A 25,862-nucleotide genomic window follows, 5' to 3' on the forward strand; every position below is an offset into this window, starting at 1 on the left:
GAAAATTTCCATCCTCATACCACGCGCCATTTTGTGCGACGAAGGAAGATTGCACGATCTTTAACCAGATTTAGAATTAATCCGATCCTGGTAATGATAGCCGGTTTTTGAAACATAGAGACTCTGGAGCATATACATTTTTCGACTAAATATCACTTGTCAGGTAATATTGTGCAATAATGATCATATAAATCGGTGTAGAAGTAAAGCATTTTTTGCGACAGTTAACACGAAACGGGCACGGCTGCGAAATATTAAAAATGGTTGAGATATATATACATGGCTCTATTTACAGTTTGTATTATACATATGTAACTAATGATCATTGGCGGATAACATCTCGCAAGTTCCCAAAACTGAGAACATCTTCAATCCTTGAGACGCCAGCAAATAACATGACTAACCTATCAATGCCGCACCCCCAACCACCAGTTGGTGGTAAGCCGTACTTCATGTCTTCAATGTAATGCCAGTCGGGGATTTGTGATTCTGGATCCAAATACTCTGTTTTAGCACGTTGTTGTAGTTCAAACTTGTGTTTCTGAGTCTCTGGAGAGTTCTCTTCTTCGTATGCATTGACGTATTCCCTTCCGTTGATGAACATCTCAAATCGCAAAGAGATATCGTACTTCCGGCCGCCGCCATATTCTATTTCAGTCGACTTTGCTAGCGGTGAAAGCTCTGCTGGTTGGTTGTAAATGAAAATCGGTTGGTTCTCGTTTGATAATGGTTCCAAATATGTTGAACAAAGTGTATCAAGGAGAATCAGTGGTGACTTAATCTCGGGGAAGGGGATATCCAACTTTGCAAAATAGTCTAATAATGATGTTTGATCTAAAACTTTGGGGAATGGTATACCTGTCATCTTCTCTATAGTAGGAACAAACTCATATTTAATAATTGGTTTAAACTCAATGGGGGAACCAACATCAACGTTTAATTGAGCGAATAACTCCTCTGTGATGTTCATAAGTTCATCCAAATCAGTCCATGTTTGGTAAAACTCGCAGGAAGTAAATTCTGGATTGTGTGTACCATCAATACCTTCGTTCCGGAAATTCTGGCCTATTTCAAACACTTTATCAAACCCACCAATTACCAATTTCTTCAACCATATTTCTGGTGCCACTCTCAATTGTAGTTGTTGATCATTTTCAAGCGCCTTAGAGCGAGTAATAAACGGAGTGGCATTAGCTCCCGTACCAGATTCAGCAAGTAATGGAGTCTGGACTTCAACAAAGTCTCGATTTAGAAAGTAGTTCCTAATCAGTTGAAGGACTTTTGATTTAATCGTAAGCACTTTTCTGGCTTCAGCCAGTGAAATGTAATGAGCGACTCTTCTGGAATTAATTTGCGAACGGTCAACCAACTTACTGGGCACTTCTCGAACTGCGGGCGAACAACTCACCATAGGTCGATCTAGTTTTATCAGTAACTCGCCTGTACCCGTTATGTGAGGTAACCCTGTAGCGTGAACAGAATCGTTCTTATTAAATAGCATGAAATGCTCTTTGAACGATTCACTATCTAATTTGGTCGAATTTGTGGTAGCAAGAAGCTGGATCTTGGTATTATCCTGAATAATGTCGAAGAAATAAGTTTTCTTCAGCATTTGTCTAATGTTAGTGATTCTTCCTTCTAAAGTGATTGGTTGGCCTTGCATTTGCAATTGTTTGAACTTTTGACGGAAATCAGGAACTCGAATCCTTAACTGTTCAGGGAGACGCACAGAACGTAGTGGGGGATATTTTGGTATTTTCATTGGCACCTTTTAATACTTGATCTTGAGCATATGGTTTAAGATTATCAGTAGGTTTGAAGTTAGTATAACTAAATTTTTCGACCCACGAATCGGCATTAATTTTCACACGAACCACGAACCAAGAACCACGAACCACACAAACCAGTAGGGTGCCAGATCGCAATAATCATAAAGTCTTTACTGAAGATGAGGGAAGCACAGTTGGACGAGTGTTGTGATTGGGCTAAGTAGAAAGATCAAAAGATCGGGCTTCAAGTGAGTGAACAGATCAATGATTAGGAGTCGAGAACTCAAATTTACTTAAAGATGGCACGACCAAGATAATAGGATTGTATCAGCGGACGACGATAATATTCACAATGATGTAATGGTTCTAAAGGCAGTGTAACATTCCAACATGGGTATCATTTTATAACTGATGATAGGAGCTAGAGGAATATGGGGTGTTGGATCTGGTTTGAAAGTCGTCTTAATTCGATGAAAGGGGAATTAGTTCAAATGCCGATGAAGAGAATTTGAATAGAATGGTCTTGCAGTGATATCGAACAATCCAGATTATGTTTTGCTAGTGAAACAAAGGAGCATAGCATACCATCCAGGACCTTGCAGAAATACGATATCACGAAGTTGAAACTACGTTTACTGTAGAGATGGTCCAGACCGAACAAAAGTAGTTCCTGTAATTCAATGACTATCGTCGTAGTGCTGCCTAGTCGAGGAGTGAACGGAAGAGGGAATTTGAAGCGAACAAATTCATACAAAAATTAATTCAATAGATAAACAAAGAAGTCGATCAACAAATATACTGGTAACAGTAATAACTGGATACCAGATGAATAATACTCTGAATCGGTATTGTTGAAGGGTAAAGATCGGCTATCTTATTCTTAGGCATCTTGCCAAAGGCGTCACAAAAAGAGGCCACTTTTATAGGTAGGACGACGCCAAAATATGTGCCCCTTGTTTCATGTTTTAAGGGATTGAAACATAGGGCCTGGCGAAAGCCCACGTCATAGTTAAGCCTTAATAAAGAGGCAGAACAGTTTACAGAAGTCAATAGTGACTTCACAGAACAAAGCATCATATTTAGCATTAGCACTCTACAAAAAATATATGTCGCTGTACCACGCGATACAACAAGAAATCTTCGTTGTAGTTAAGAAGTGATTTAGTTCGACGCAACGAACAAACTAAAACATTATGTAGGTACACTTCACTATTATTATACCATATTATTATACCGTACTGCTATCATAACCATAATCTCTTAACTAAGATACTTCACTCACTACATTAAATAGCAACTCTCGTCTCTCCACAGTATTGTTTGCTGTACACGAGGGTATTGTGTCTGCATCACAAAGCACAAGAACCACAAGAACCGCTTCCTTGTGAAACCAAGCATTAGACCGCAAAATTACCACCAAAAAACAATAATATTATGATGTATTTTTTTTTTGTACGGGGCAGATTAAACTCGCGCAAACAACCTCAGGCACTTTTACGCATCGGTCGACTTACAGATTCAAAACGAGTACTTTTGTATCTCAAACGAAACCAGTACGTAAATATTGTAATCTCAATTAGTGCGTGTTCTTTTACACGTAAAGGTTTTATAGAACTGGACTGTTAACCTTATTCTTCACTCCATACGACACTAGTACGCCGGTCATGAGGAAGCTATGGTCTCGTAGAGAGAAGCGAAGTTCTATAGGGCCTTTACTGTTGTATGATGAGCAGTCCTCCGTGGTATCTAATCAGTCGTCGTACGACGCGGACTCCGCTATAATTAATGGGTCGACCAAATTGGGTTCATCTAGAAATCAACCTCATTCCAATCAACTGCATCCACATCAACATCCACAACATCCGCAACATCACCAACCCCCTCATACACACCCACAACATAATCAGCCAAATACGTCGGTCCCAGACCCATCATCTTCTGATCCATCACCTCCTTCTACATACAATTTACCGGAGTCTAACCCTTCCTATGATAACACTTTGACTAAAGTAGGCTGGCTCAATTTGGTCAATGATCCTCAAGATTTATCCTCCTTCAAATTGGTTAGAGCAGAGTTAAAGGGTTCCCACTTGTTTATCTTTAAGGCTCCCCAGGTTAATGCCAAATGTTTTCGAATAGACCCTTCGCCACCACAATCAATCCCAAGCTCGCTAACCCCCATAATCAACCAACAAGCTCTGTTCAGATCCACAACACAGAACCACCAAGGTATCAAGAGTGCCCCGCTTCTCCAAGGAACTCAAACCATCTCCACTGCACCTGTGGGACTCAACATCCCCCTTACCAGAACAGAGTCACATCAATACTTGCAATTGGGCGATGGCGACGAGGACTACGACGGCGAAACTGTACGTGATGACGCGTCCATGATGTCCGATATCCATAAGTACCCTCCCCCTCCTAAGATCTATGGTAGTGGCGCTAACAGTAATGGTTCTGGTTCCGTATCTGGCTCGGGAAGTCGAAACGGGTCCATCCATTCAACTACATCATTATCCAAATCCAGCTCTCGACAATCTGAAACGTCCAATGCAAACAATACTCAATCAGGTTCGGGGGCCGTCCTTGAACCAAATCCAAGGGCCTGGGATGAAGCGGTAGTGGTCGAAGCAGAAACTCTCAAGACACAAGTATCTACAACTTTGGAGTGGTACGAAGCAGCTACAAGCTCAAGTGCTTATGTCTTACCTTTAGTTCCACACTTTGTGCCTCTACTTCGGGAATTGGTTAGGAGAGTCCAACTTCAAACCGGTGAAAGAGGCGTGGATGACAAAGCAGAAACCACTTCCACAACCACCAATGAGACCGGTGGCACCGGCACCGACAATGAACAATCTACAAATGAACCTTATGATCCACTTTTAATTGATAAAGTGGCAGATATCTTAAACGCAGTAAACTCCCAATACCCAGGTTTATTGGTACAACAAGACGTTGCTCCATACTTATTCAAACTCGTGGAATTGATAAATAAAACCAAATTAAGTGATGATATGAGAAATACCCAGCACAAGTTACTTGATCTTGTCTCTATTGATGATTTAAATACCGACAATCCGCTTTTGGAATTAAATTCCACTGTGTTTATGAAAGACCTATCGCTCTTTGAATTGGCATCTACCATTCTGCAAATTGACCTTAAGTTCTTTGCCCAATGGAATGCTGAGTTGGACAAATCCATTCTCTTACTCAAAGATCGTCAACCGGACTTCATTTACCGGAAGAACCCATTAATATTCAACAATGATCATCATATTCATTATCTTTCCCGGTTAGTGATCCAACATTTGTTTATTGAACAAGGAAGCTGGGAAAAGAAGGCCCGTCTTTTGGAAAAATGGATTGATTTGGGGTGTCTTTTGGATAAATTGGGTGATATGTCTGCTTGGATAGGGTTAGCATCAATCATATTATCCCAACCACTTCTTCGTTTATCAAACCTTTGGAGTCATGTTTCATTGGACTACGTTAACCTATTGAAAAACGATTGGTCCCCTGTGTTATTTGAGTTGGATAGACGTTATTTGAAGACAGAAATTGATGACGGATATCGTATAATGGCTCCAAGAGGATTGGGGAAGTTGTATTCAAAGGAAAACGTTATACCTTATTTTGGAGACTTGTTTGTACAAAGGAAGGACAATTTACAAGAATTGGCAAACATATGGAAACGAATTCAATATTCATTTTCAAGGTGGGATGATTATTTAAGTAACATCACCAATCACCCTGAAATTATTCATTATAATGATGATGTTTTGAGACGATATGATGCTATGGGATTTATCTTTTCCAATGAATCGTTAAATCAAGTGCTCTATTTGGGAACAGCAGAGGATACGACTTTAAATGCTTCGAAATTCCAACAGAAGTTGGATAGTATACAATCTTCACCACTTGGAGGAGCTTCCTCTTTGTCGCCGTCTTCTAATGCCCGTACTGCCCAGACGAATTTGAATGGTACATCTTCAAGTAAGACTTTGGAGGGGAAACTCTTAAGATTGCTTGAAGTTAATTGTGAACTGGTTAATTTGGAACGCATAATGAAGCTTTCATTGAGTCTAGACCCAGATATTACCGAAGCATATCTTAAGCCAATTATTAGTGCTCCGTACATTGAGGGTAGCAGTACCCAAGATCACGATGGAATTAATGGCAAGCTGTCTGTCTATAAATCGAGGCATTACGGTCAATCCAGCGAATCTGTTCCTGATTCCATCACTAGTCTAGCCACAATATCAGCTACGCCAGTTCTACCATCTTCATCGTTGCCCAATTTTTCACATGTTGGATCAAATTCTTCAACTGGGTTGTCTGCTACACCGATTCTCAATACTCCAAATACAGCAAACAGCACAACCAGCATATTGAGTTCGTCACCTTATGACATCAAGATCCCCACCTTCAACAACAACTACTTCACCATCAACCTCAACAAATACGACGAATTGTCTACCAGCACTGCCCACCCTGTTCTAGACCCGAACACAAAGTTCACCAATAATATCAGCTTCAAACCAGACAACTTTATACTGGACGATGCTGCTTCGTCTAATGCCGGAGACACTTCTGAGGACATAGCAGTGGGTGGCCCCGATTTGGACGAGGATGATGGGCTAGGAATCGATGTGGATGACATCTTAAACTCTGAAAAGTTTACCAACTTCTGCATATCCGATCGCCCTTTAAGTGCTGGAGACCATAATTCACTGCAACAGGCCACGGACCGGGACATTCCTAAATATGCCACTATTGATAGACTTGTCGATTTGCTATTAATTGACTCGAAGTACTTTGGAGAAGATATAACTGTGGATTTGACTGAATACAGAGTGGTCTTCTTGTTGAACTACAACTCGTTCATTACCACCAAAGATTTGTTGAACAAGTTGGCCCATCGGTTTATTAACTCTGGTAATGCCGTGATATCGTTGACTAAGAGAAGTTGGTTGCTTAGCACTACCAACGATCCTAATTCAGTATTAGAGAGCACAGAGTTCCCTAACTGGGAATTAGATCCATCTGTTGACGTGGTGAAGTTAGGAGAAGTGGACTACAAGTTGTTGCTTAGAATCCAGATCAATATTTTGAAGACGCTAATTGTATTGATCAACAATTTCTACAGTTTCTTTAACTTGGAGTTGAGCAACAGAACCATTCTTGTGAAGTTACTCAAGTTATTCAGCAACGAGATTTTACAATGGTACAACTCCAACAAGTTGAAAGGTGAACTCGAACAGTTGTTTGAAAGCTTGGTGCATTTCTATAAGAAGTTGAAAAAGTTGTATGTGAAGAAAACTTATAGGCCATTGGAGATTTCCAAATTTGAAAGGCATTTATTGACAGAATATCAATTCAACAATTCACTTCACGAAGTGCCGGTTAACAGGAACTTGCCTGGAAGTAAGAACATCACCAAGATTGAAAAGTTTATCTTCAAGTTCAATAAAATGTTGACTGTGTTTTATAAAGGTATAAAGACTGAAGAATGGTTCACGGTGTTCAAGATATTGGAGTCACAATTTGAAAATAATCAACTTTTGGAGTACAACATGCAGAAGACCAATGTCCTGGAAGACAAGGTCATTGTTCTGAACATATTCAATTACTTTGAAAGCTTATCTAATCCAGAAAGTAAGGCATTACTTGTTAGACGGTTTCCCTTGGTCCATCGGAAGTTATTTCACTTGTATTATAAATTCAAGACGTATTTGACTATTCAATTGTTGGACCCCACGATCGCTCCGGAGGAAAGGATCGACAGAATGAAGACATTGCTTATCATGGTCAAGTTATCTCAGTTGAAGATGAGTGAATATCTGTTTATCATGGAGGGAATGTTCTCTCGTCGGATCCCCTCGTACGTTGAGTCCGTGGTGGTGAATACCATTTACTCCCCGGAATCAAGAAGTTATGCTCATTTATGGATCAAGGCCGCTTTGGATTTGAATAAAGATAATCTGGTGGTTAACTTCGACAGTATTGAATCATTACTTCCCAAAGTGATTAAAAGCAGTGATCTTCATATTACAGACCCATTATTACCGTGCTTTGGTTGGATTATAGAGAATCTTTTGGCCATAAATCGATGTCCTTCATTCTACAACTTTGCACCCAATGTCATCAACTTCAACAAGAGATATTTGGTGTATAAGATTATCAAAGAATTGGGTGTTGAAGACACCAGTACTCGGGAGTTCACTCCCAATGATTCTAAAGAGTTCGACTTTTTGCTAAGACTAGATGAATCAATTCTCGAATCCATACCTCAAAGTTCTTCTAAAGCTGAATCTACAGATCGAACCAGACTATTTAGAGGCATTCTTATGGAACAATATCGGATTCTTTCCATTGACAATCGGAAAAAGTATCATGGTGATAACACTGGCAACGGCAGCAATAGTGTTCTGGTTCCAATAACCTCAGGTCTTAATAAGAAACCTTCGAATCCAAGCTTCAAACGTCAATCATTTTCGTATAAGACCAATTCTTCATCTACACGGTTCAAGTTCAGTGGCTTATTCTCCAAGACCAGACCCTTTTCCATCAATGGATCCCAACAGAATGCTTCTACCAGTGGTGTTGGTTCAGTAATTGGGGGTAGTGGTAACAGTAAGAGTATCAGTGTACAGGAGTTGCCTCCAGCCAGCCAGTTTACTGAAGGTCGCCAGAAACCATTGTATGTAATTGCCTTGAAGAACAGAAAAATCTTCCCGGTTTACATGGCGCCGGCCTCATTCAAAGTCGACACCGATACTTCAGGCGAGAACTACTTATTCCAAGCTACCAGTGAATCCGACTTCAATGACTGGGTAGCAAGATTGGCCCATGCTAATAGGCATTGGTTCTATTCCAAGACACTAACAGCCAAGATTAACCACAACCATGTCACGTTTGGTATCCCCATCAATGTGGTGTGTCGACGGGAGAACCTGATGACCCCTAGAATCTTGGTGTCGTTATTGGAACAGATTGAATACATGGGACTTGATGACGTGGGGATCTACAGAATCAGTTGTTCACTTTCTGATTTAGCCAGTTTGAAGAGTCAAATTGATCTGACTGGAGAACTTGACTTTGTAAATGGTGTTTATGACGTCCATGCACTCACCAGCATTGTCAAGTCGTACTTAAGAGAATTGCCTACGGCTTTGATCACTGACCAAGTCATTGAGGAGCTCTTTGCAATTAGGAATGGTACAGAGATGGTGGAAGATTCTGTAGCTGCTTATCGTCTGGCATTGGAGCTGCTACCAGACCATAATTATCAAACTTTTAAGTTGCTCATTGGACATTTGAGGAAGGTGAGTGCTCTTTCCGAGGTTAACAAGATGACTCCTTCCAACATTGCAACAGTGATAGGACCGGCGTTGACCGAGGCCAGTACGTTGGATAGTTTGTTCAATAACTTTGGGATGATGAACTCTATTTTGGAGAGCCTTATTCTTAACTATGACGGGATCTTTACTGTGGCCGAGAGTGGCAGTAAGATCACACACGATGGCGATGATGATGATGCTGATGATGAGAGTCAAGAGCATGATACTATCCATGAGTTAGAATCAGATGAGAAGCCTGAACCGGTACCGGCTCCGGAACAGGAAGATGATCTTGAATATGATAAAGGTACCGAAGTACGACACCATAAAGACATTGATCCTGATGCTGAAAATGAAGTTAGCGTTGATGCTGATGATGAAGATACCCCAGTGAAACTAGATGAAGAGAAGGACAAACAGTTATAGATGATTGATAATAATTATATTAATAATTATAATGATGATATATTTACAGTGTAGTTATGTACAAGATTAATGTTTCTTGATGAAGTTATGGGAGTCTTGCTTTCTCTTCTCGATGTTGTCCAACTTCTTACTCAAGTATTCACTACTAGCAAGACTCTTTTTATGGGAGTTTTCTTGTTGTTTCTTTAACCATTCCATGATAGTTGTAGGTTGTGGTTTGGAGCCGGGTAACGGAGGACGATTAGTGATGGCTGGTAAGTTTGCCCACTTCCGGAAGGCTGGGCTTCTAAATAGGGCCGATTGGAAAGCGGAGAAAAAGGCCGATACCGCAAAATACCAAACCACACCGGCAGAAAAGTTGTACGTAATAAAAATTGAAGCAAATGGTGCAGCCATCATAACCTTTTTAATGGGAGGTGACATGGTTGAAGCTCCAGCTTCACCACCAAACTTAACTAACGCAGCAATCAGACAAGCAGTTATAATTTGCAAACCTAAAACTGAATCGACTGCAGCCAAATTCTGAAACCAAAGAATACCTTCACTAGTAAAGCCGGAAACGGGGTATTCCGCCATTCTCAGAATTACTCTGTAGAATCCAATAGTCACCGGCAAGTTAATCAACGGAGTTAAGGAGTATCTCATTTTAATATCGTTTTCCTTAAACAACTTTTTCCGTTCCATTGTAGCCAATTGCATTGCTCTTTGATCACCGGAGCTCATCTTCTCGCTTATGACATCCAATTCCGGTCTGATATGAGACAATTTGGCCATATTTCTAGTCATCTTCACATACATTGGAACCAAGGCTAATCTTACAACAATACACGCCACCATAATAGACGCCCACCAAGGTAATCCTGCAGAGATATGAAGGGCTTCTAAAAGTCTACCGGCGATATCTGAAGGGTAAGTGTACCCCAGAACGATATCCAATGATTCAAGGTAGCCGATTTGGTCGGGACTAACGGTGGAGACGACTTTGGAAGGGATTTCTGCTAACGAGGGCAACGAGGTAACGATTTCAGAGGATGCACCAGCCGAATCTACTGCTGGTACTGCTGTTGCTGCTGATACTGATGTTGAGTTAAATCTCTTTGTGCCAAACATTGTTACTAATGGACTAACCGGTTTCATGTAATGCACCGTGGGGGTCATGAATCGAACACCGGTGTGCAGAGGACGAGGTCCCCCACGTACAAGCAGTCGTAAGAATATGTTTGAGTTCATGTGAATGGTGGAGCCAGAAAGAGTAGCAAGTGTTTAACGTTTGTCTTAAAAATTTTCGACTACATTTTCGTACAGTACAACAGAAACAGTACTTCACCGTGCAGCGTATATCACAGTATGTCATGGTATATTACGGTGTAGAGCATATAACAGTATAACAGTGTTACAGTATAGTATTCACAGTAGTATGTTACAGTATATAATGTAGCACAGCGTGTATTACATCACAGTGTATCTTACAGTGCAGTGTATTTTACAGTACAGCGTATATTACAGTACAACGGTGTATACTCCAGTATAAGCTGTAGTGAGTATTTGTAGGTGGGCCAACACCGTTATACACCCTGTGCAATGTGCTGTACCACAGTGTACATCACAGTGTACATCACAGTGTAGGGTATATTTCTTATAGTGTATATTTCAGTATAGTGTGTATTCCATCTCAGTTACGGTGTAAGCCATACCAGGATACAAACTTCATTATATAATACTTTGATACTTATACTGTGATAGCTATACTGATATATACCCTGTACTTATATATACTCTACTGTTATACTCTGCGCTGTGATATACAGTAAAGATGGTACATGTGCTGTAATATACTCTATAAACTCACTTGACTGTAACAGTCTCAAATAACTTGATGCACTCCTCTTCTTACCAATGATTCGACTAACTTCCACACGCCGGCTATCCACTGCTTATTCCGAAGCAACAGTCGCTCAAGCACTTAAGCTAACCAATTATATCCAGCAACGTGATTGGCCCAAAGCAGAACGGCTCAGTGGTCTATTACCTCAACCGTTGGTTACTCAATGCTTCTCTTTAGATTGGGCCAATCAGATCAATGAAAAACAGTCTATTCCAACCAATATCATTGCCCGGTTCCTAGCCGCTTCAGACGATCCCGTTAAGGAAACATATAGGTTTCTCGTGCAGTCCATAGCCACTACTGGCACTGTGGACCATAAGTTAGTTGAGCCCTACTTATGGAATCTTTTGGTCAACGAAAGCAGCCCACGGATGGCTCTCGTGGCAACAGTATTCAACATAATCGTATCACAGACCACTGTAACTCTAAGCAACGAGCTATGGTCACTTTTGATAACGAGAACCTGTGAATTGTCGGATTACCCCACTGCCATTATTGTTTATCATCAAGTGATCCAAGACAAACCGTTCTTGGTGACCCCCCAGGTTCTACAAGCATTAGGATCAATTTTCGCCACTAATAACGATCATGTCAGAGTTAAAGGTCTACTCAGCTATTTCAACGAGTTCTATTCGTATCAACTACATCCTACCACGTTAAGGACTTTGAAGATTATGTTGGTGGAAGCGTGTGCCTCCACGGACTTCGTCACCAGTTTATCGGAGTTTAGATCTCTATGTCTGCTATTTAAAGGGCACAGTAAGCTCCATTGGCATTATCATCATCATTTGATGAAGAACACTATTGCCAACGGCTACGTGTCCAGAAGACATGCTATAGCGGAGAATAAACCCCGAGCTAGCATTGACGGAGATAGTAATGGCAGTGATGAAGCCGCTGATTGTATTTTCAAGCAGGAACAGCAACTAGCAACGGAAACAGGTATGACCCTCTTCCAACCGCTGATCCAAAGGAATGTCTACACCACCACCAACAACCATATACCATTGATTGACGGAGTTCTCCGGACCAGTGATCTCCCGCAGTTCTACCAACAGTTCCACCGTCATATCACTTCGTTATTGGTGAACCATTCCAGTCACGAGCTCGTGGAAACGTTGAGACAACGCATCATCAAAACCCACTACATGCTAACGGTGTTTGTTGTGCGACTGTTGTGTGAATCCAGCAAGTTCCAAGAAGCGTTGATGTTGATGGAAGTGTTGGGAGAAAAAAGCATGAATTATAAAACGCCATTTCTCATTAAGGAAGAGAACTTTTATATGTTTGGCACTCACTGCAACGATTACAAATTGCTTATTGAGTGCTTACAATTTTATGTTGATGCTTGCGTCAAATTCAACTATAGATTATCATCAAAAGTTATGGCCGCCTTTTTGACTTCAATGTTGAATCATGCAGATCAAGTCCGACTAACTGATTTAGAGCATTTTTTGGCCTGTTATTGGAAGCATGGAGATCCCAAAACTGTCATCAAATTGTCTATTGAAAGTTGGAACCTTCTCCTTACAAAAGTGGATATCAAAAGGTTTAACTTTATTCAATCATATACAAAATAATCCCATTACCTAATTTTTCAGAATAACTAGTCTACCATTACACCATACCTTGATGCAATTCCGATCATCACCAGAAAATACCCATTTGGCAATTAAATCCTTCCATGGTAAAGTGTGTTGCCAACTGAACATATCAATATTGCCTCTATCCAAATCAATTAGCTGAGCATCAAATTTCTTACCCACGGCAAAGGATCCAAGCATTTGACCGTACCCGACGGCCTTAGCTCCTCCTAATGTTGCCATATATAATCCATCTGCAACAGATAATTTCACATTTTCCTTCTTGTCATCATCTTTAGGTTCAAACTTCATAGATAAATGATGACTCACCAAGATAGATTGTTTGAGAACTCCCAAGATAGATTGTTCAAACCCTCCAGAAACATCGGTACCTAAGGAAACATTAATGTCATCTTCATATAAATACTTCTTGATGGGTGCTTCTCCACTGGAAATAAACGTATTGGAAGCAGGACAATGACTAAGTGAACATTTTCTTTGTTTAATCAAGTCAATTTCTTCTTGTTCCAAATATACTCCATGAGCTAAAATGGTTTTTTCAGTTAATAATTGATGTCTATCATAAACCAGGGCATAATTTTTATCATTAGGAAATTGTTGTTTGACTTGTTCCACTTCTTTAACGTTTTCACTGATGTGAGTTTGGATATTCAAGTTTCTCTCCTTACTTAATTTCCCTAAATCAGATAATAATTTATCTGTACAAGAAAGGGCAAATCTGGGAGTAACGATTGGTTTCACCAAGATTTCATCACTGGGGTTCAAGCGTTCCAAATCGTCAATTAATGTCTTCATTCCATCCATACAACTATCAATATCTTCTTCATAATCAGGATACACTGGATTATGATCCATACACACCTTACCCACAAACCCACGTTGTCCATATTGTAGCAACAAGTTGGCAAACAATGTTGTGGATGGCTGGTCGATGGTGGTGAAATATGAAGCACAAGTCGTACCACAACTCAAAGTCTTTTTGATGATTTTGGAGTAAACTTGATGAGTCATAGACATGTTTTCTCCCAAAGCATTTTCTGAGGGGAAAGTGATTTTAGTTAACCAATCCAATAATTGAATGTTTAACCCCACACCAACATTTGGATATTGAGAAGCATGGATGTGAGTATCAACAAACCCAGGAACCACAAACTGGAACGTATCTCTTAAGTCATAAAATTGAAAGTGTTTCCAAGACCCTGAGTTTTTATAAGTATTTCTAAAGAAATAGATTGGATCATCATCATCTTCGTTAAAATCTGATTGGATGAAATCAATATAACCCTCGGAGTTGACCCCGATTAAAGTATTGTTCAACACCTCCAATTTCCCTAATTCGGGAGTATGGATAAATGTACCATAATAAAGGGTATAAGGGATAGCAGTAGTACACTTGACATCCTTGTCCATATAAGAAGGCACACCAACAGACGTCATATTGACCGACTTTGTACCAGCACACTGGTGTTGATGGTTACTAGTGCGTGCTAAATACTTGCAACCATTTTCATTATCCGAAGGAGGAGTTCTTGGTAAGTACTCTTGGGAGTGAGATTCTATGAAAGCCGCAACGTCATCTGACTGATTGTTCATAAGTGAAGTTAATAACATATTAAGCAGCAAAAATGACGTGTCATATAATGTATGTAAATATATATATATATATGTATATAACTTTAAGGGTGACCATAAATGTAATTCGTACTATAATATGTCCCGTGGATCTATCTATTTATATATGAAACATACTGTCTCTCTACACTGTATATACTACAAACCGTTGACGTATTATTTATTGTAGAAGATAAGAAGTGAGATTTTGCTCTCACTCCCGGAATTCACCTCGGAGTCAAATCACAATACACATTCACAATGCATATTAGTCTCTTGCCATGGAGTACGCCGAAGGAAGCAACCGTAGTCAAGTATGATTGCTATTGTGTCTACGTACAGTTGTGTACAGTGACTTGTATAATTAGTTGACTCCTTTAATGATCTCTAACTACTCAGTCAGTAGTGTTAATTAGTTGTACACAACGCGATTCAAGGGACAATAAAGCCGAAGTATTCTTTATCGGACGTCCCCACAATCAAATCGTAAACTTTATTCTGCGTTGTTTACAGTGTATAATGGTAGTGGATGGTGATGACAGATAAGCGGAGGCTCCGACGGAACAAAGTTTTGTGTACAACTACCTGCAGAGTATATTCCAGTACACTGTAGCGTATATTCCAGTACACTGTAGCGTATATTCCAGTGGCGTATATTTCAGCTACTAGATTTCATTTCAGTATACTAGTAGTTATATAGTTGTGCAGTTGTGTAGACTCAGTGTATTGTAAAGTTGTATTTGCTACGTGAATGCTCTTTTAATCTCATCGGAACGGACTTGCGTTTGCCTTGGGTGACGTAACAGTCATTAACATATGTATGGCGTTAGAATTTTATCAAGGCGTGTGCTTATGTAATCAAGTGAAAATTCCTTGTTATGTGAGCAAGACAGTAACCTATAGCATGCGCTAAATGTAGCAGATATTTGTAGTAAGAGTTTACTTCACTATAAACGGCTGTATAAATTTTCTAGGACGCTAGAATCAACTAACGAATTAAATTGAACGAAAGGACTAAATTATTTTGCTTACAACAAAGCAGCGAAACCAGCGAAACCAGCAGCAATAACACCAACGGCATTGGCACCAGCACCACCAGCAGGGTTGGAAGTAATAGGAATGGTGACGTTACCAGTGGTGGAAGAGATTGGAGCAACAGAGGAGGTTGGAGCCTTTGTGGAAGAAGAAGAAACAACTTCGGAAGAAGCAGAAGATGAAGCAGCAGCAGAAGTGGATGAGGCAGCAGCAGACGAAGATGAAGCTGCAGCGGAGGACGATGAAGCAGCAGCAGAGGAAGAGGAAGCAGCAGCAGAAGATGATGAAGCTGCAGTAGAAGAAGCAGCTTCAGATGATGAAGAAGCTTCAGAGGAAGAAGCAGTGGAAGAAGCAGCTTCAGAAGAAGAAGATTCGTTCTTGTTAATGGAGTAACCAGAACAAGAGTCTTCAAAAGCAGAGACAGCAGCATCGGCAGAACCGTCAGGACAAATGGATTTTAAACACTTTTCAACAGCAGAAGAGTTGTCACCACAGATACATGACAAATCGTTTAAACCAGAACATTTAGAGTCTTGTTCAACCTTGGAAACACAAGCCAACAAACAAGCTGGAGGAGTAGCCAAGACAGTGGTGGCAACGGAGGCCAAAGCAACGAGTGTGGTCAACTTAAACATTATTATAGCGATAGGGGTATGACAAGACAAACAAAGAATGTAGTAGTGGAAGAAGGTGAGCGATGTTTTAAATTTATTATTGTATAAAAACACCTCCTTCTTCCAATCGAGATTCAATGTTGGTGGTTCCAGTTGGTTGGGCCACGCCTCATCATAATAAAGAACGGTGGTGTGTTGTGTGGTGTTTGTTGGTATTAATTGACGAGAACAGTAAATAGTCGTGCATTGCACAGATTAAGTACATACAGTATTAATTAATGGTTCTACTATAAATAGATCTGAAAAAATTACTGCTAATAGTAACATATATTGACCAAGCAGTGAACAGTATGGCTATTATAACAGTATACTATTAACTGGGTATCGCTGTATTCAGTGCATACAGCACATGTATAGCATCTAGAGCTTTGTATAGTGGGTTGATCTTGAACTGGCTAACTGTAAGAACGGTGGATTAGCATGTGTGTTTTGCACGACTTTTGTACCTTAAGTCAAAAGACTACCACTAATCAGGTGGAAAACTACAATAAATCCGGCAGTAAAATGAAATCAGTCCGACTTTAAAATGAAATGAATTTGACTGTAAAAAGAAATAGATCCGACTTAAATGAAATAACTCCGACTGCAAAATTAAATAAATCCGACTGCAATAAGTACCACCTTGAAAACATAAAACCCATTTACCTTATAGTGTGCTTACGTAATCACGTAAGTAAACTTTCCCAACGATACACCCTTAAAGCTTAACTTCAGCAACCACATTGGTCCCTGTATAATTTAGACCAATACTAAAGTCTTCAACAAACACAAATAGTTCAGCTTTGCTCCAAATCTGTAGTCCATTTTTAGAATTCAAATACCTACGGAGTTCTTGAGCAGATACAGGGTTTATCCGTATAGGAATCTTATGAGATTTGGAATCACCTGGTGGTATAATTAACATTACTTGTTCTTTGAATTCTCCTACCAACGTATTATCGTCATCAACATCTCGAGTTAAATATGCTTTCCCTGATTTAATGTTTAATAGTAAGGCAATATCACAAGGATTATGGAAAAAGATTTCAATCTCTTGGTTGAATAAATAGATGGTAGTTTTGTCAATTAATGGTTTGGCAAATTCAGACAGACTTATATTGGGTAAAAATTGTTTCAATTCGTTTAAAACTCCATTAATATACCCTTTCTCAGGATTAGTTACTTCAAAGGGATTCAACTGATAAGGTTTATTAGAAACAAAATCTCCTAAAATGTCTCCTAACCATTCAGATTTGTATAACTTTAGTGCCATAACTGTAGGAAGACGACGACTGTTAATAGTAGTATCGTTGACTCTCTTATTCACAAATAAGTCACGGAAAGCTGCTGTACCAATTGGAAGTTGTTCTTTTTCGCCCGTGCTTATATTGAGCTCAATATCTTGTCCTAACAAAGTAATATCCAACTTCAGAGAGAATATTTCAGCTATAACATTGACTTCAAGCATATCTTCTGTCGACGCAACATATTCAACTTTAGCAATAGAAAACGATAATCCGTTTGATGAGTGATTCAATAGATGGCTGACCAACTCAAACTCAAAAGGAATTGTAATATCTGTTAAATTGAAATCCAAATTTGTTTCGAGTATAGTTGATTCAAATTCCATTTCATAAATTTCAATTGAATTGAATACCAATTCGTTTGTGATCCCTTTAACCATGTTTCTTACAAGGTTAACAAAATTATCCTCAATGATTTCTTCAAACTTTATATCCAAATGAAATTGCAGTCTTCTTTTGTTGTGCTTTTTCTTCTTCTTTTCGCCAATTGGACCTTCGTTAGAAAATGCTTTGGCCGATACAGTTACCACTTCATTAATAGATGCAATTGCACTTTGAAATTGATTAATTTGAAAGAAGGTATCATTAAACGAAACATCACATTCAATGTAAGGCAACTCATTGTCCGTGGCTTTCACCGTAAGATCTTCAATACCTATATCTAAACCATCAAGCTTGGGCAGTGCTGAATATGCACTCAACAAATATGATGATGGTATTTTGATTTCAATGAATGCATTATGGAACCCAATGTTGAAAGGAATCAGATCATTCAGGAGTAATCGTTGAAGCATTGAATTAAGAAAGGAACACTCAATTAATTTATTATCAATTCTTGAGATTTCTCCCAGAATTTGATGTCTATTTATTTTCCAGTCTTCACCTAACGTAACCAATTTGTTTTTACAGGGGAACATCAAATCAAAATCCAAAGTAGTATTCAAATGGAACTTCTTATCTCCGTCCTCTATGTCTACCTTAGCCATTATTCTATCTGACTTTTCCATTATAGTCAAATTAGACACTTGAGGTAGATATTGGTTTAGGGTATCCCATTCGAATTTCACATGAATTACTTGGTTTACTTGTAAATGGGGTATGGACAACCAATCTGTCAATTGTAACGTAAAAGACCCATTGAGAAGAAACATGTCCGTAAGTCTTATTAAATTTTCCATGTTGACAATTTTGTAGGTCATTTTGATTTCTAACTCATTGAGTCGATTCACCTCCAAAACAATGGATTCCAAGGGTAGAATGTCTAAGAAATGATACGTCTTATCATTATTCATTATCGAGAGTTCCAAATCTCTTTCAGGAATAACAATGAGCTTCCCTACCAATACAGCACTAAACATCAAGAGATTTCTGAATACGGGATTGGATGCTTGGGTATAATCAATAGCTACACTCCCCAGGAACTCAGCAACTTCCGAGTTGACTATGGAAAGCTGATCCAATTGAACTTGGATAATCTCATTTACCACAACATCCTTCTGCTGGAATAAAAGGACTAAGGCAACTGTTAGTAGTATCAGAAGTACAAATACTACACTGTAAAGTGTCAACGAGATCTTCTTGTAGAAACTGTTTCGAGCATCTCCAACATGCTCGTAATCATGCATCATACTTATACCTCTCTCTTCATCCTCCCCGGTATACGATGGGGGTGAATTATCATTCGATGGAGACTGATGCAATTGAGGCTGACTCAATAGAGGCTCTTCCTCATTGGGGGTGATACCCTTAGACATCAGAATAAAATTGGATGGAACGAAACGGAGTTAGCAGAACAGAATGGAACAGAACGGAACAGAACGGAACAACTTTATTATTGCATTCTGATGCAAAGGAAAGAAACATGTATATATGTTTGTATGGTGCTATTTGTTGCAAATAAAGGATCTTCCTCCCCTTTACAACACTGGTTTGCGCACGACAGCGGTAATCATTATACTCCATCCAGCCAGTGTCGCATCGACTGCCTATTCCGGTTATGTCGCGCCCACAACGCCAACTCATTTTTAACACCCATACACAGTACCGCCCGTATATAATTTGCTCATTTGGTGTAGTGTGTCTATTTACAAGCCAAATACCATATCAAAGATGTCCCTATCGCAAAGTTGATGGAGTTAACAAAGTGTTTGTCCGTTAGTAACCAAAATGATACTAATTGAAGACGCCAAATATTCATGTTTGGAGTGTATAAGAGGCCACCGGTCATCGCTGTGTCGGCATTATATGCGTCCGTTACTCCAAGTTCGGTCCAAGGGTCGGCCCAATGTGGCAGCTAATGGGAACCCTAATCACAGGATAGCCGTATTTGCTGAAGAGATCGACGAAGCTAACTGCAGTAGTAAACAGACCCCTGTGGTGATATTGAAGGCTACACCTAAACAGATCATTGATTTGGTAAATGGAGAAGTCATTGGACCTTATGAGGAGAAGAATACAACACCCACACCGATATCTAAACTGAGCTCAACAGATCTTGTTGGCAACGAGTCGTCGTTGTCTTCCGTACGGGATTCATTGGCACCTACTCATTCGCTGGTGTCTACTCCACCAAAACTGTGTTGCTCCAAGAAGAGTTCAAACGAGAATGACCTAGATAATGAAGTTACTTCAACGCCATCGAAATCTTCATCCACCACTCCCTCCACAACTCCCAAACATAGTTGTTGTGATTCCAAGTCCCACAATGGAGTATCCAAAGCTAAGAGCTCATGTGGTTGTAGCACCAATAACAAGAAGAAGGGAACTAAAATTTTCAAGTCCAAGATTTTACAGAAGTTTTTGAAGAATCACTTGAAGGAACTAGAAGTTGACAAACTACAACAGAGCCAACAATACCAGCTCCAACAGCTCCAACAGCTCCAACAGCTCCAACATCATCATCACCAACAGCACCGGCAAGGCATTCACCATATCATCAACACTGAAGATTCATCGTCCACGAACTATAACGAATCGTTGTCTAATATTCCCTTCCACAACATTCACAATAATGGATTGAATCCAAATTACAATACCAATCATCATATTGATAATGCCTTTGACATTGTTAGTGTCAGTTCATGTTCTATTCCTGGTAAATGCAGTTGTACCACAACCTGTTCGTGTGTGGGGTGTATAACCCATGGAGTTGAAAGCAATGATTCTCCAAACTATTTATTTGATCCATTATTGCAGGGCAATAATGACTCTATTGACCAATTATTCACCAAACCCCACTTCCAAGCTCATCCTGTTCATGTCATGCCTCCACAAGATGCCAACTTTGCTGCTTCAACAGAATTTCTGACGTTTGTTAAGCCGGAGATACCGACATTGAAACAGGAGCAATCGTATCCTAACTTTCAACAAGCAAATGCCTTTTCGCAGATGAGTATACTGGATCAACCTCAACAGCCACAAAACCAACAACTGCAACAGCAACAGCAAAACCTCCATCATTCTCATCAACACCAGCAACAGTTTCAACAACCACAACCACAACCACAACCACAACCACAACCACAACCACAACCACAACCACAACCACAGCACCAGTTTCTGCCAGAACTACTTCACGGGACTTCTTGCCCCCAAGAAAAACCTCAAACTAATTCCATTGACACTCAATATTCTTCGCCAAGCTATAGACCGCTGCCGATTCAATCAGAAACGTCTGACGTGGGATGTATGTGTGCTGATGATCATTGTAATTGCCAGAACTGTGAGACTCACGGCATAATAGACGGACTTAAACTTGATGAGTACTTCTTTGGGCCAAACACAAAGCTAGACAAACGGCTACTAGATATTTTTGACTCTTCATATAGCGGAGTTTAGTATATAGAAGAACGTTAGGACAGTAATATATACTGTACTAAAACAGTAGCACTGACCTGACATTATACCACTTCTCTTTTGTGTAACTGTGTTTTATCGGTGCACGCACGACTTGCTATTAGGTAGTTGAAATTTTTCAACCAACAAGAAACAACAATCACCACCACGACCATCATCATCACCATCAACCAATCGACAGCCAATCACAACCATGGAAGAGCCGCTGGATATCACGTACTATTTGGGGCCACAGGGTGTGGAGCTGTTGAACAACTTGGACGTGCCCTTGAGCAACGGGGAGATAGTTAGCATCAACTTGAGAGACGAACTACCTGAAGATCCACTGGAGATAATAACGTTTTTGGAGACGGAAAATGTTCCCAGACAGTTCTGGGTATCTGTTGCCGGAGGGTATGCTCAGAATGGCAAGTTGGAGGAGGCGCAGAGTGTTGCTGAGAAGGGCCTAAGCAAGCTGGTGGGGTTCCTGGAAGAAGACAAGAAGGCCCTACAAGGGTTTCTCACATGGTTATATTTGAAAAAGGTACTGTTAGGAATTGAAAAGAATAGTAACATCAACAGGGCACGTGAGTCAATTGAAAAGTTACAGGCTGTCGGGGGCAACAAGGAATTGAGTAATTTGTTACTGAAGGCTATAGTGTATCTTTTTGAAGATAGATTTGACAAGGCCCTTGAAATTCTTGATAGAGTATTAAAGGAGAATGGGAATAATTGTTTTGCCTTAATGGCCAAAGCTCAAATCATTTTGAATAAGACAAAAAATTATTCCAATGCTTTGAAATTATACCAACAAGTATTAGTCACAAACCCTACGATGTCACCAGATCCTCGTATTGGAGTTGGGATTTGTTTCTGGTTCTTGAAGGATGAATCAATGGCCATCCAAGCTTGGAAACGAGCTTTGGAATTGAACCCTTCAAATATTAAAGCCAAGATTTTGGTTGTGCTTTCTGAATTCAACAATGCATTTAATAATTCACTTAGTGATGAAGAATTCAAACACAATTATACCACATGTTTAAAGCAAGTGTCTACGCTTTACAAGGAGAATGTCAATGATATTTCTATACTTTTGGTGCTTGCTTCCTATTTCTTGTCTAAGGGAGATTATGATACTGTGGAAAAGATAGTCAATAAAATAAGGGCCAGCATATTGGGTGAAGATAAGTTTGAACTGTATACTGCCAGCAAATTGAGTGGGAAATTGTCTAGTTTCCAATCTGTGGCGTTATCTCAATGTTTCTATTGGTTAGGGAGAGTGTCCTTCAATAAAAATGACTTTACTCAATCCCAGAAATATTTCCATGAGTCTATTAAATTAAATGAAAGTAATCTTTTGGCGAAACTTGGGTTAGGTCAATCTCAATACAATCGTGGATCGGTTGAAGAGTCATTGATTACGTTTGAAAGTATTTTAAAGACTAATCCCAAATGTCTTGAAGTGTTATATTTGTTAGGGTGTCTCTATTCCAAACAATCTTCCAGAAGAAAGCAAGAAGCGGCCATTCATATATTGGAAAAGTATATTCGGTTATCAAATAACAAAGGTTATTCCAATCCACAAGAGTTTTCTGAGTTCTACAAGAGAGAGCCGGTTATTTTGAATTCTTACTTGATTTTAAGTGAGTTGTATGAGTCTAGAGATTTCACGCAATCCTTGGTTTACTTACAGAAGGCTGTTGAATCTAGAAAACAAGTGCTTCTAGAAGCTCCTTTGGAAGTGTACAACAATATTGGTGTTTTCAACTTTATGAAGAACAATTTTGCTTTGGCTGTAGAGAATTTCTCTTCAGCTGTTCAAGTTGCGGAAAAGGACAGTCAGGGTTCCAGCTCTCAATTAATTGACGATATCAAAATCACATTGAGCTTCAATTTGGCCAGGAGCAAAGAAGAAATCTCTGAAGAAGAAGCAACTAGTTCAAACATCCAAAAAGATTCAGTTGACGTTTATGATACAATATTGAAGGAGCAACCAGCATATTATTCAGCCAAGCTTAGATTATTGTTTTTACAGTGTTTATCCACTGAGCTGCCCAAGAAGGAAATATTGGAGGCTTTAGAAACTCTTTTAAGTGATAATGATTCTAATTTAGAAGTCAGATCTTTCTATGGCTGGTTTATCAAAAATTTCGGTAAGAAATTGGGCTTGGTGGGGGATTCAGATGCTAATCATCAAAAGGAAACTCTTGTTCAATATAATTCTCACGACTGTTATGCCTTGGTGTCTTTGGCTAACATTTATTGCATTATGGCTAGAGACTTGAAAGACAATGACAATAATAAGAAACGCAAATATTACATCAGAGCGGTCGAGTTGTTTGCCAAAGTTTTAAGTGTGGACTCCAAGAATGTCTTTGCAGCTCAAGGGTTAGCCATTGTGTATCTTGAGAACAAGGAAGTGGAGAAAGGGTTGGAGATCTTAAGAAAAATTAGGGACTCTTTGAACGACATTTCCATCTATGTTAACTTGGGGCATGCCTATGCTGAGTGTAAGCAGTTTTCCAAGTCCATTGAGCATTATGAGATTGCCTTGGCCAGATTCTCCGATGGGAATGACACTAGATTGCTAACCTTCTTGGGTAAGACATGGTACATGAGAGGGTTGTATGAGAAGAACCTCAATTACTTGAAGAAAGCCAAGCAGTATGCTGAAGAAGTATTGGAGAAATCTGGAGGTACCAGTGCTGCTTTCAAGTTCAATGTTGCATATATTGACTATCAAATTGCTGAATTTATTACTAAACAACGGGCTGATCTTAGATCTGTTGATGAGATCAAGAGTGCTATTCTCAATCTTAATACTGCCATTACCATATTAAAGGAGTTGGCACTGGATGAAGAGAAGAACCCACCGTATCCTAAATCGGAATTGAACCAAAGAGCTCTTTTGGGTCAGAACACGTTGTTAAACCGGTTGAATATGAGTTTGGAAGAGACGGTTTCTAACATTGAGAATGTCGAGCAACGTTTGGAGGAAGCTAAGAAGCTAAGAAGAGAAGAGGAGGATCGGAAGCTCAAGGAGGAAGAAGAAAGAAACAGACAATTGGCATTGAAGGAAGAAGAAATGGCCAAGGAAAGACTCAAGTTGCAAGAACAAGCACAGCAATGGGCCGAAGAACAACGAGCTAACATTGGAGTTGATGAAAGTGATGGTGATGGTGATTATAATAATAATGGAGGTGATGCTGGCGATGCTGGTGGTGATGACTCTAACAAGAAGAAGCGGAAGAAGAACGCGGCCAAACCTGGCCGTCGGGGCAAGAAGAAGGCTGCTGTTGTTGATGATATCATCAACGATGACTCTGAAGAATCAGCTGTTTCATCTGGAGAAGAGCAAGAACCAAATTCTGCTAAAGCTTCACCCAAAAAGAGAAAGAAGAAGGCTGCCATTGTTGACGACGAGGAGGAAGACGATGTTGATGAGCCGGACAACTCCAAGAAGAGAAAGAAGAAGGCTCTCTCCAAAGAGATCATCGAAGACAGTGATGATGAATTAGATGATGATTTGTTTGGTGATGATAACGAATAGTTGACTATAAATAGATTAAATAGTAACAGTAGTATTAACAGTAGTAATTGTAATAGTCATGACCCTTCAAGCCAGTGTTTGGTGAGCTTGTTCAGCTCACTGGCCTTCTTGAAGAGGGTCTTTTCAAATTCATCCAACAGAAGGAGGAACCGGTTATTCACGGGTTTATTGGAGTTGTTGGCGTAGTTGTAGATCTCCATTGCTCGTTCATTCAAAAGCTTCATGGCTTGTTTCCCAGACGGCAGTTCCATATGGAGTTTTGACCAGAGCACTACCAAGTCGTAGTAGAATGGGTATATCAGATGAAGATCCACACTTGATCCGCTGGCCCGAATGGCATTAACAAACTGACTGGCTTCAAACTTAGTCTCTCCCAACTCTATGAACTCTTGGTCGTCTTCATCAAACAAGGGGTTCTCTACCAAAACTGACGCTAACCAGAATGGCACTTCCACTTTGGAGTTCTTCGGAATTGCATGTCCAGGGTTCCCTTGTAAATACCCTAAGCCAGGAGCGTCACTGTTAAATTTGCAAGGTATTTTCTCTGCAGATGCTAGAATGTCGTCTATATCGAAGTACGACATTGTTGATGTATAATACTGTATTAATATAGCTAAGCACTGTTACGCGTATGCCCTACTGATTACTTGATCTTATTATCACCAAAGTCGTGTATGTGTACAATATTTTAGTGGTGCTTTAGAAGTAATCTACAACAGAATTCTTGCAATATAATAGATATATTTATGAAATATATATGAAATATATACGAATATAAGAGATTTGGCATTTAAGTTCTAATTGGAAGTTAAAAGCAGCTTCAGCTTCGTTGTTCTTATATACGTTTAGAA

At 39.7% G+C, this 25,862-nt stretch overlaps 9 protein-coding genes across 9 annotated transcripts; 3 read left to right on the forward strand and 6 right to left on the reverse strand.

Annotated features, from left to right (window-relative positions):
* Nucleotides 1-322: 322 nt before the first annotated feature.
* On the reverse strand, nucleotides 323-1,762 carry MSK1 (lysine--tRNA ligase; the record flags this gene model as incomplete). The annotated part of the gene is made up of 1 exon (XM_043192612.1): nucleotides 323-1,762. One exon carries the CDS (start codon nucleotides 1,760-1,762, stop codon nucleotides 323-325), a length of 1,440 nt encoding a protein of 479 aa, XP_043047980.1.
* Nucleotides 1,763-3,433: 1,671 nt separating this feature from the next.
* On the forward strand, nucleotides 3,434-9,535 carry BEM2 (Bem2p; the record flags this gene model as incomplete). The annotated part of the gene is made up of 2 exons (XM_043192613.1): nucleotides 3,434-3,467; nucleotides 3,696-9,535. The coding sequence occupies 2 exons, from the start codon at nucleotides 3,434-3,436 to the stop codon at nucleotides 9,533-9,535; spliced, it is 5,874 nt and encodes a 1,957-aa protein (XP_043047981.1).
* A 66-nt stretch (nucleotides 9,536-9,601) lies between these two features.
* On the reverse strand, nucleotides 9,602-10,765 carry OXA1 (membrane insertase; the record flags this gene model as incomplete). The annotated part of the gene is made up of 1 exon (XM_043192614.1): nucleotides 9,602-10,765. The coding sequence occupies one exon, from the start codon at nucleotides 10,763-10,765 to the stop codon at nucleotides 9,602-9,604; it is 1,164 nt and encodes a 387-aa protein (XP_043047982.1).
* A 2,244-nt stretch (nucleotides 10,766-13,009) lies between these two features.
* Nucleotides 13,010-14,617, reverse strand: KQ657_001834 (guanine deaminase; the record flags this gene model as incomplete). The annotated part of the gene is made up of 1 exon (XM_043192615.1): nucleotides 13,010-14,617. The coding sequence occupies one exon, from the start codon at nucleotides 14,615-14,617 to the stop codon at nucleotides 13,010-13,012; it is 1,608 nt and encodes a 535-aa protein (XP_043047983.1).
* Nucleotides 14,618-15,663: 1,046 nt separating this feature from the next.
* KQ657_001835 (CFEM domain-containing protein) lies at nucleotides 15,664-16,305 on the reverse strand (the record flags this gene model as incomplete). Its single annotated transcript, XM_043192616.1, has 1 exon — nucleotides 15,664-16,305. The coding sequence occupies one exon, from the start codon at nucleotides 16,303-16,305 to the stop codon at nucleotides 15,664-15,666; it is 642 nt and encodes a 213-aa protein (XP_043047984.1).
* Nucleotides 16,306-17,041: 736 nt separating this feature from the next.
* Nucleotides 17,042-19,381, reverse strand: KQ657_001836 (uncharacterized protein; the record flags this gene model as incomplete). The annotated part of the gene is made up of 1 exon (XM_043192617.1): nucleotides 17,042-19,381. One exon carries the CDS (start codon nucleotides 19,379-19,381, stop codon nucleotides 17,042-17,044), a length of 2,340 nt encoding a protein of 779 aa, XP_043047985.1.
* Nucleotides 19,382-19,871: 490 nt separating this feature from the next.
* MAC1 (Mac1p) lies at nucleotides 19,872-21,464 on the forward strand (the record flags this gene model as incomplete). The annotated part of the gene is made up of 1 exon (XM_043192618.1): nucleotides 19,872-21,464. One exon carries the CDS (start codon nucleotides 19,872-19,874, stop codon nucleotides 21,462-21,464), a length of 1,593 nt encoding a protein of 530 aa, XP_043047986.1.
* A 211-nt stretch (nucleotides 21,465-21,675) lies between these two features.
* On the forward strand, nucleotides 21,676-25,011 carry KQ657_001838 (uncharacterized protein; the record flags this gene model as incomplete). The annotated part of the gene is made up of 1 exon (XM_043192619.1): nucleotides 21,676-25,011. One exon carries the CDS (start codon nucleotides 21,676-21,678, stop codon nucleotides 25,009-25,011), a length of 3,336 nt encoding a protein of 1,111 aa, XP_043047987.1.
* A 56-nt stretch (nucleotides 25,012-25,067) lies between these two features.
* On the reverse strand, nucleotides 25,068-25,595 carry PSF3 (DNA replication protein; the record flags this gene model as incomplete). Its single annotated transcript, XM_043192620.1, has 1 exon — nucleotides 25,068-25,595. One exon carries the CDS (start codon nucleotides 25,593-25,595, stop codon nucleotides 25,068-25,070), a length of 528 nt encoding a protein of 175 aa, XP_043047988.1.
* Nucleotides 25,596-25,862: the final 267 nt, after the last annotated feature.

Source organism: Scheffersomyces spartinae (genome assembly GCF_019049425.1).
Source record: "Scheffersomyces spartinae strain ARV_011 chromosome Unknown scaffold_18, whole genome shotgun sequence".
Taxonomy (NCBI): Eukaryota; Fungi; Ascomycota; class Pichiomycetes; order Serinales; family Debaryomycetaceae; genus Lizanozyma; species Lizanozyma spartinae.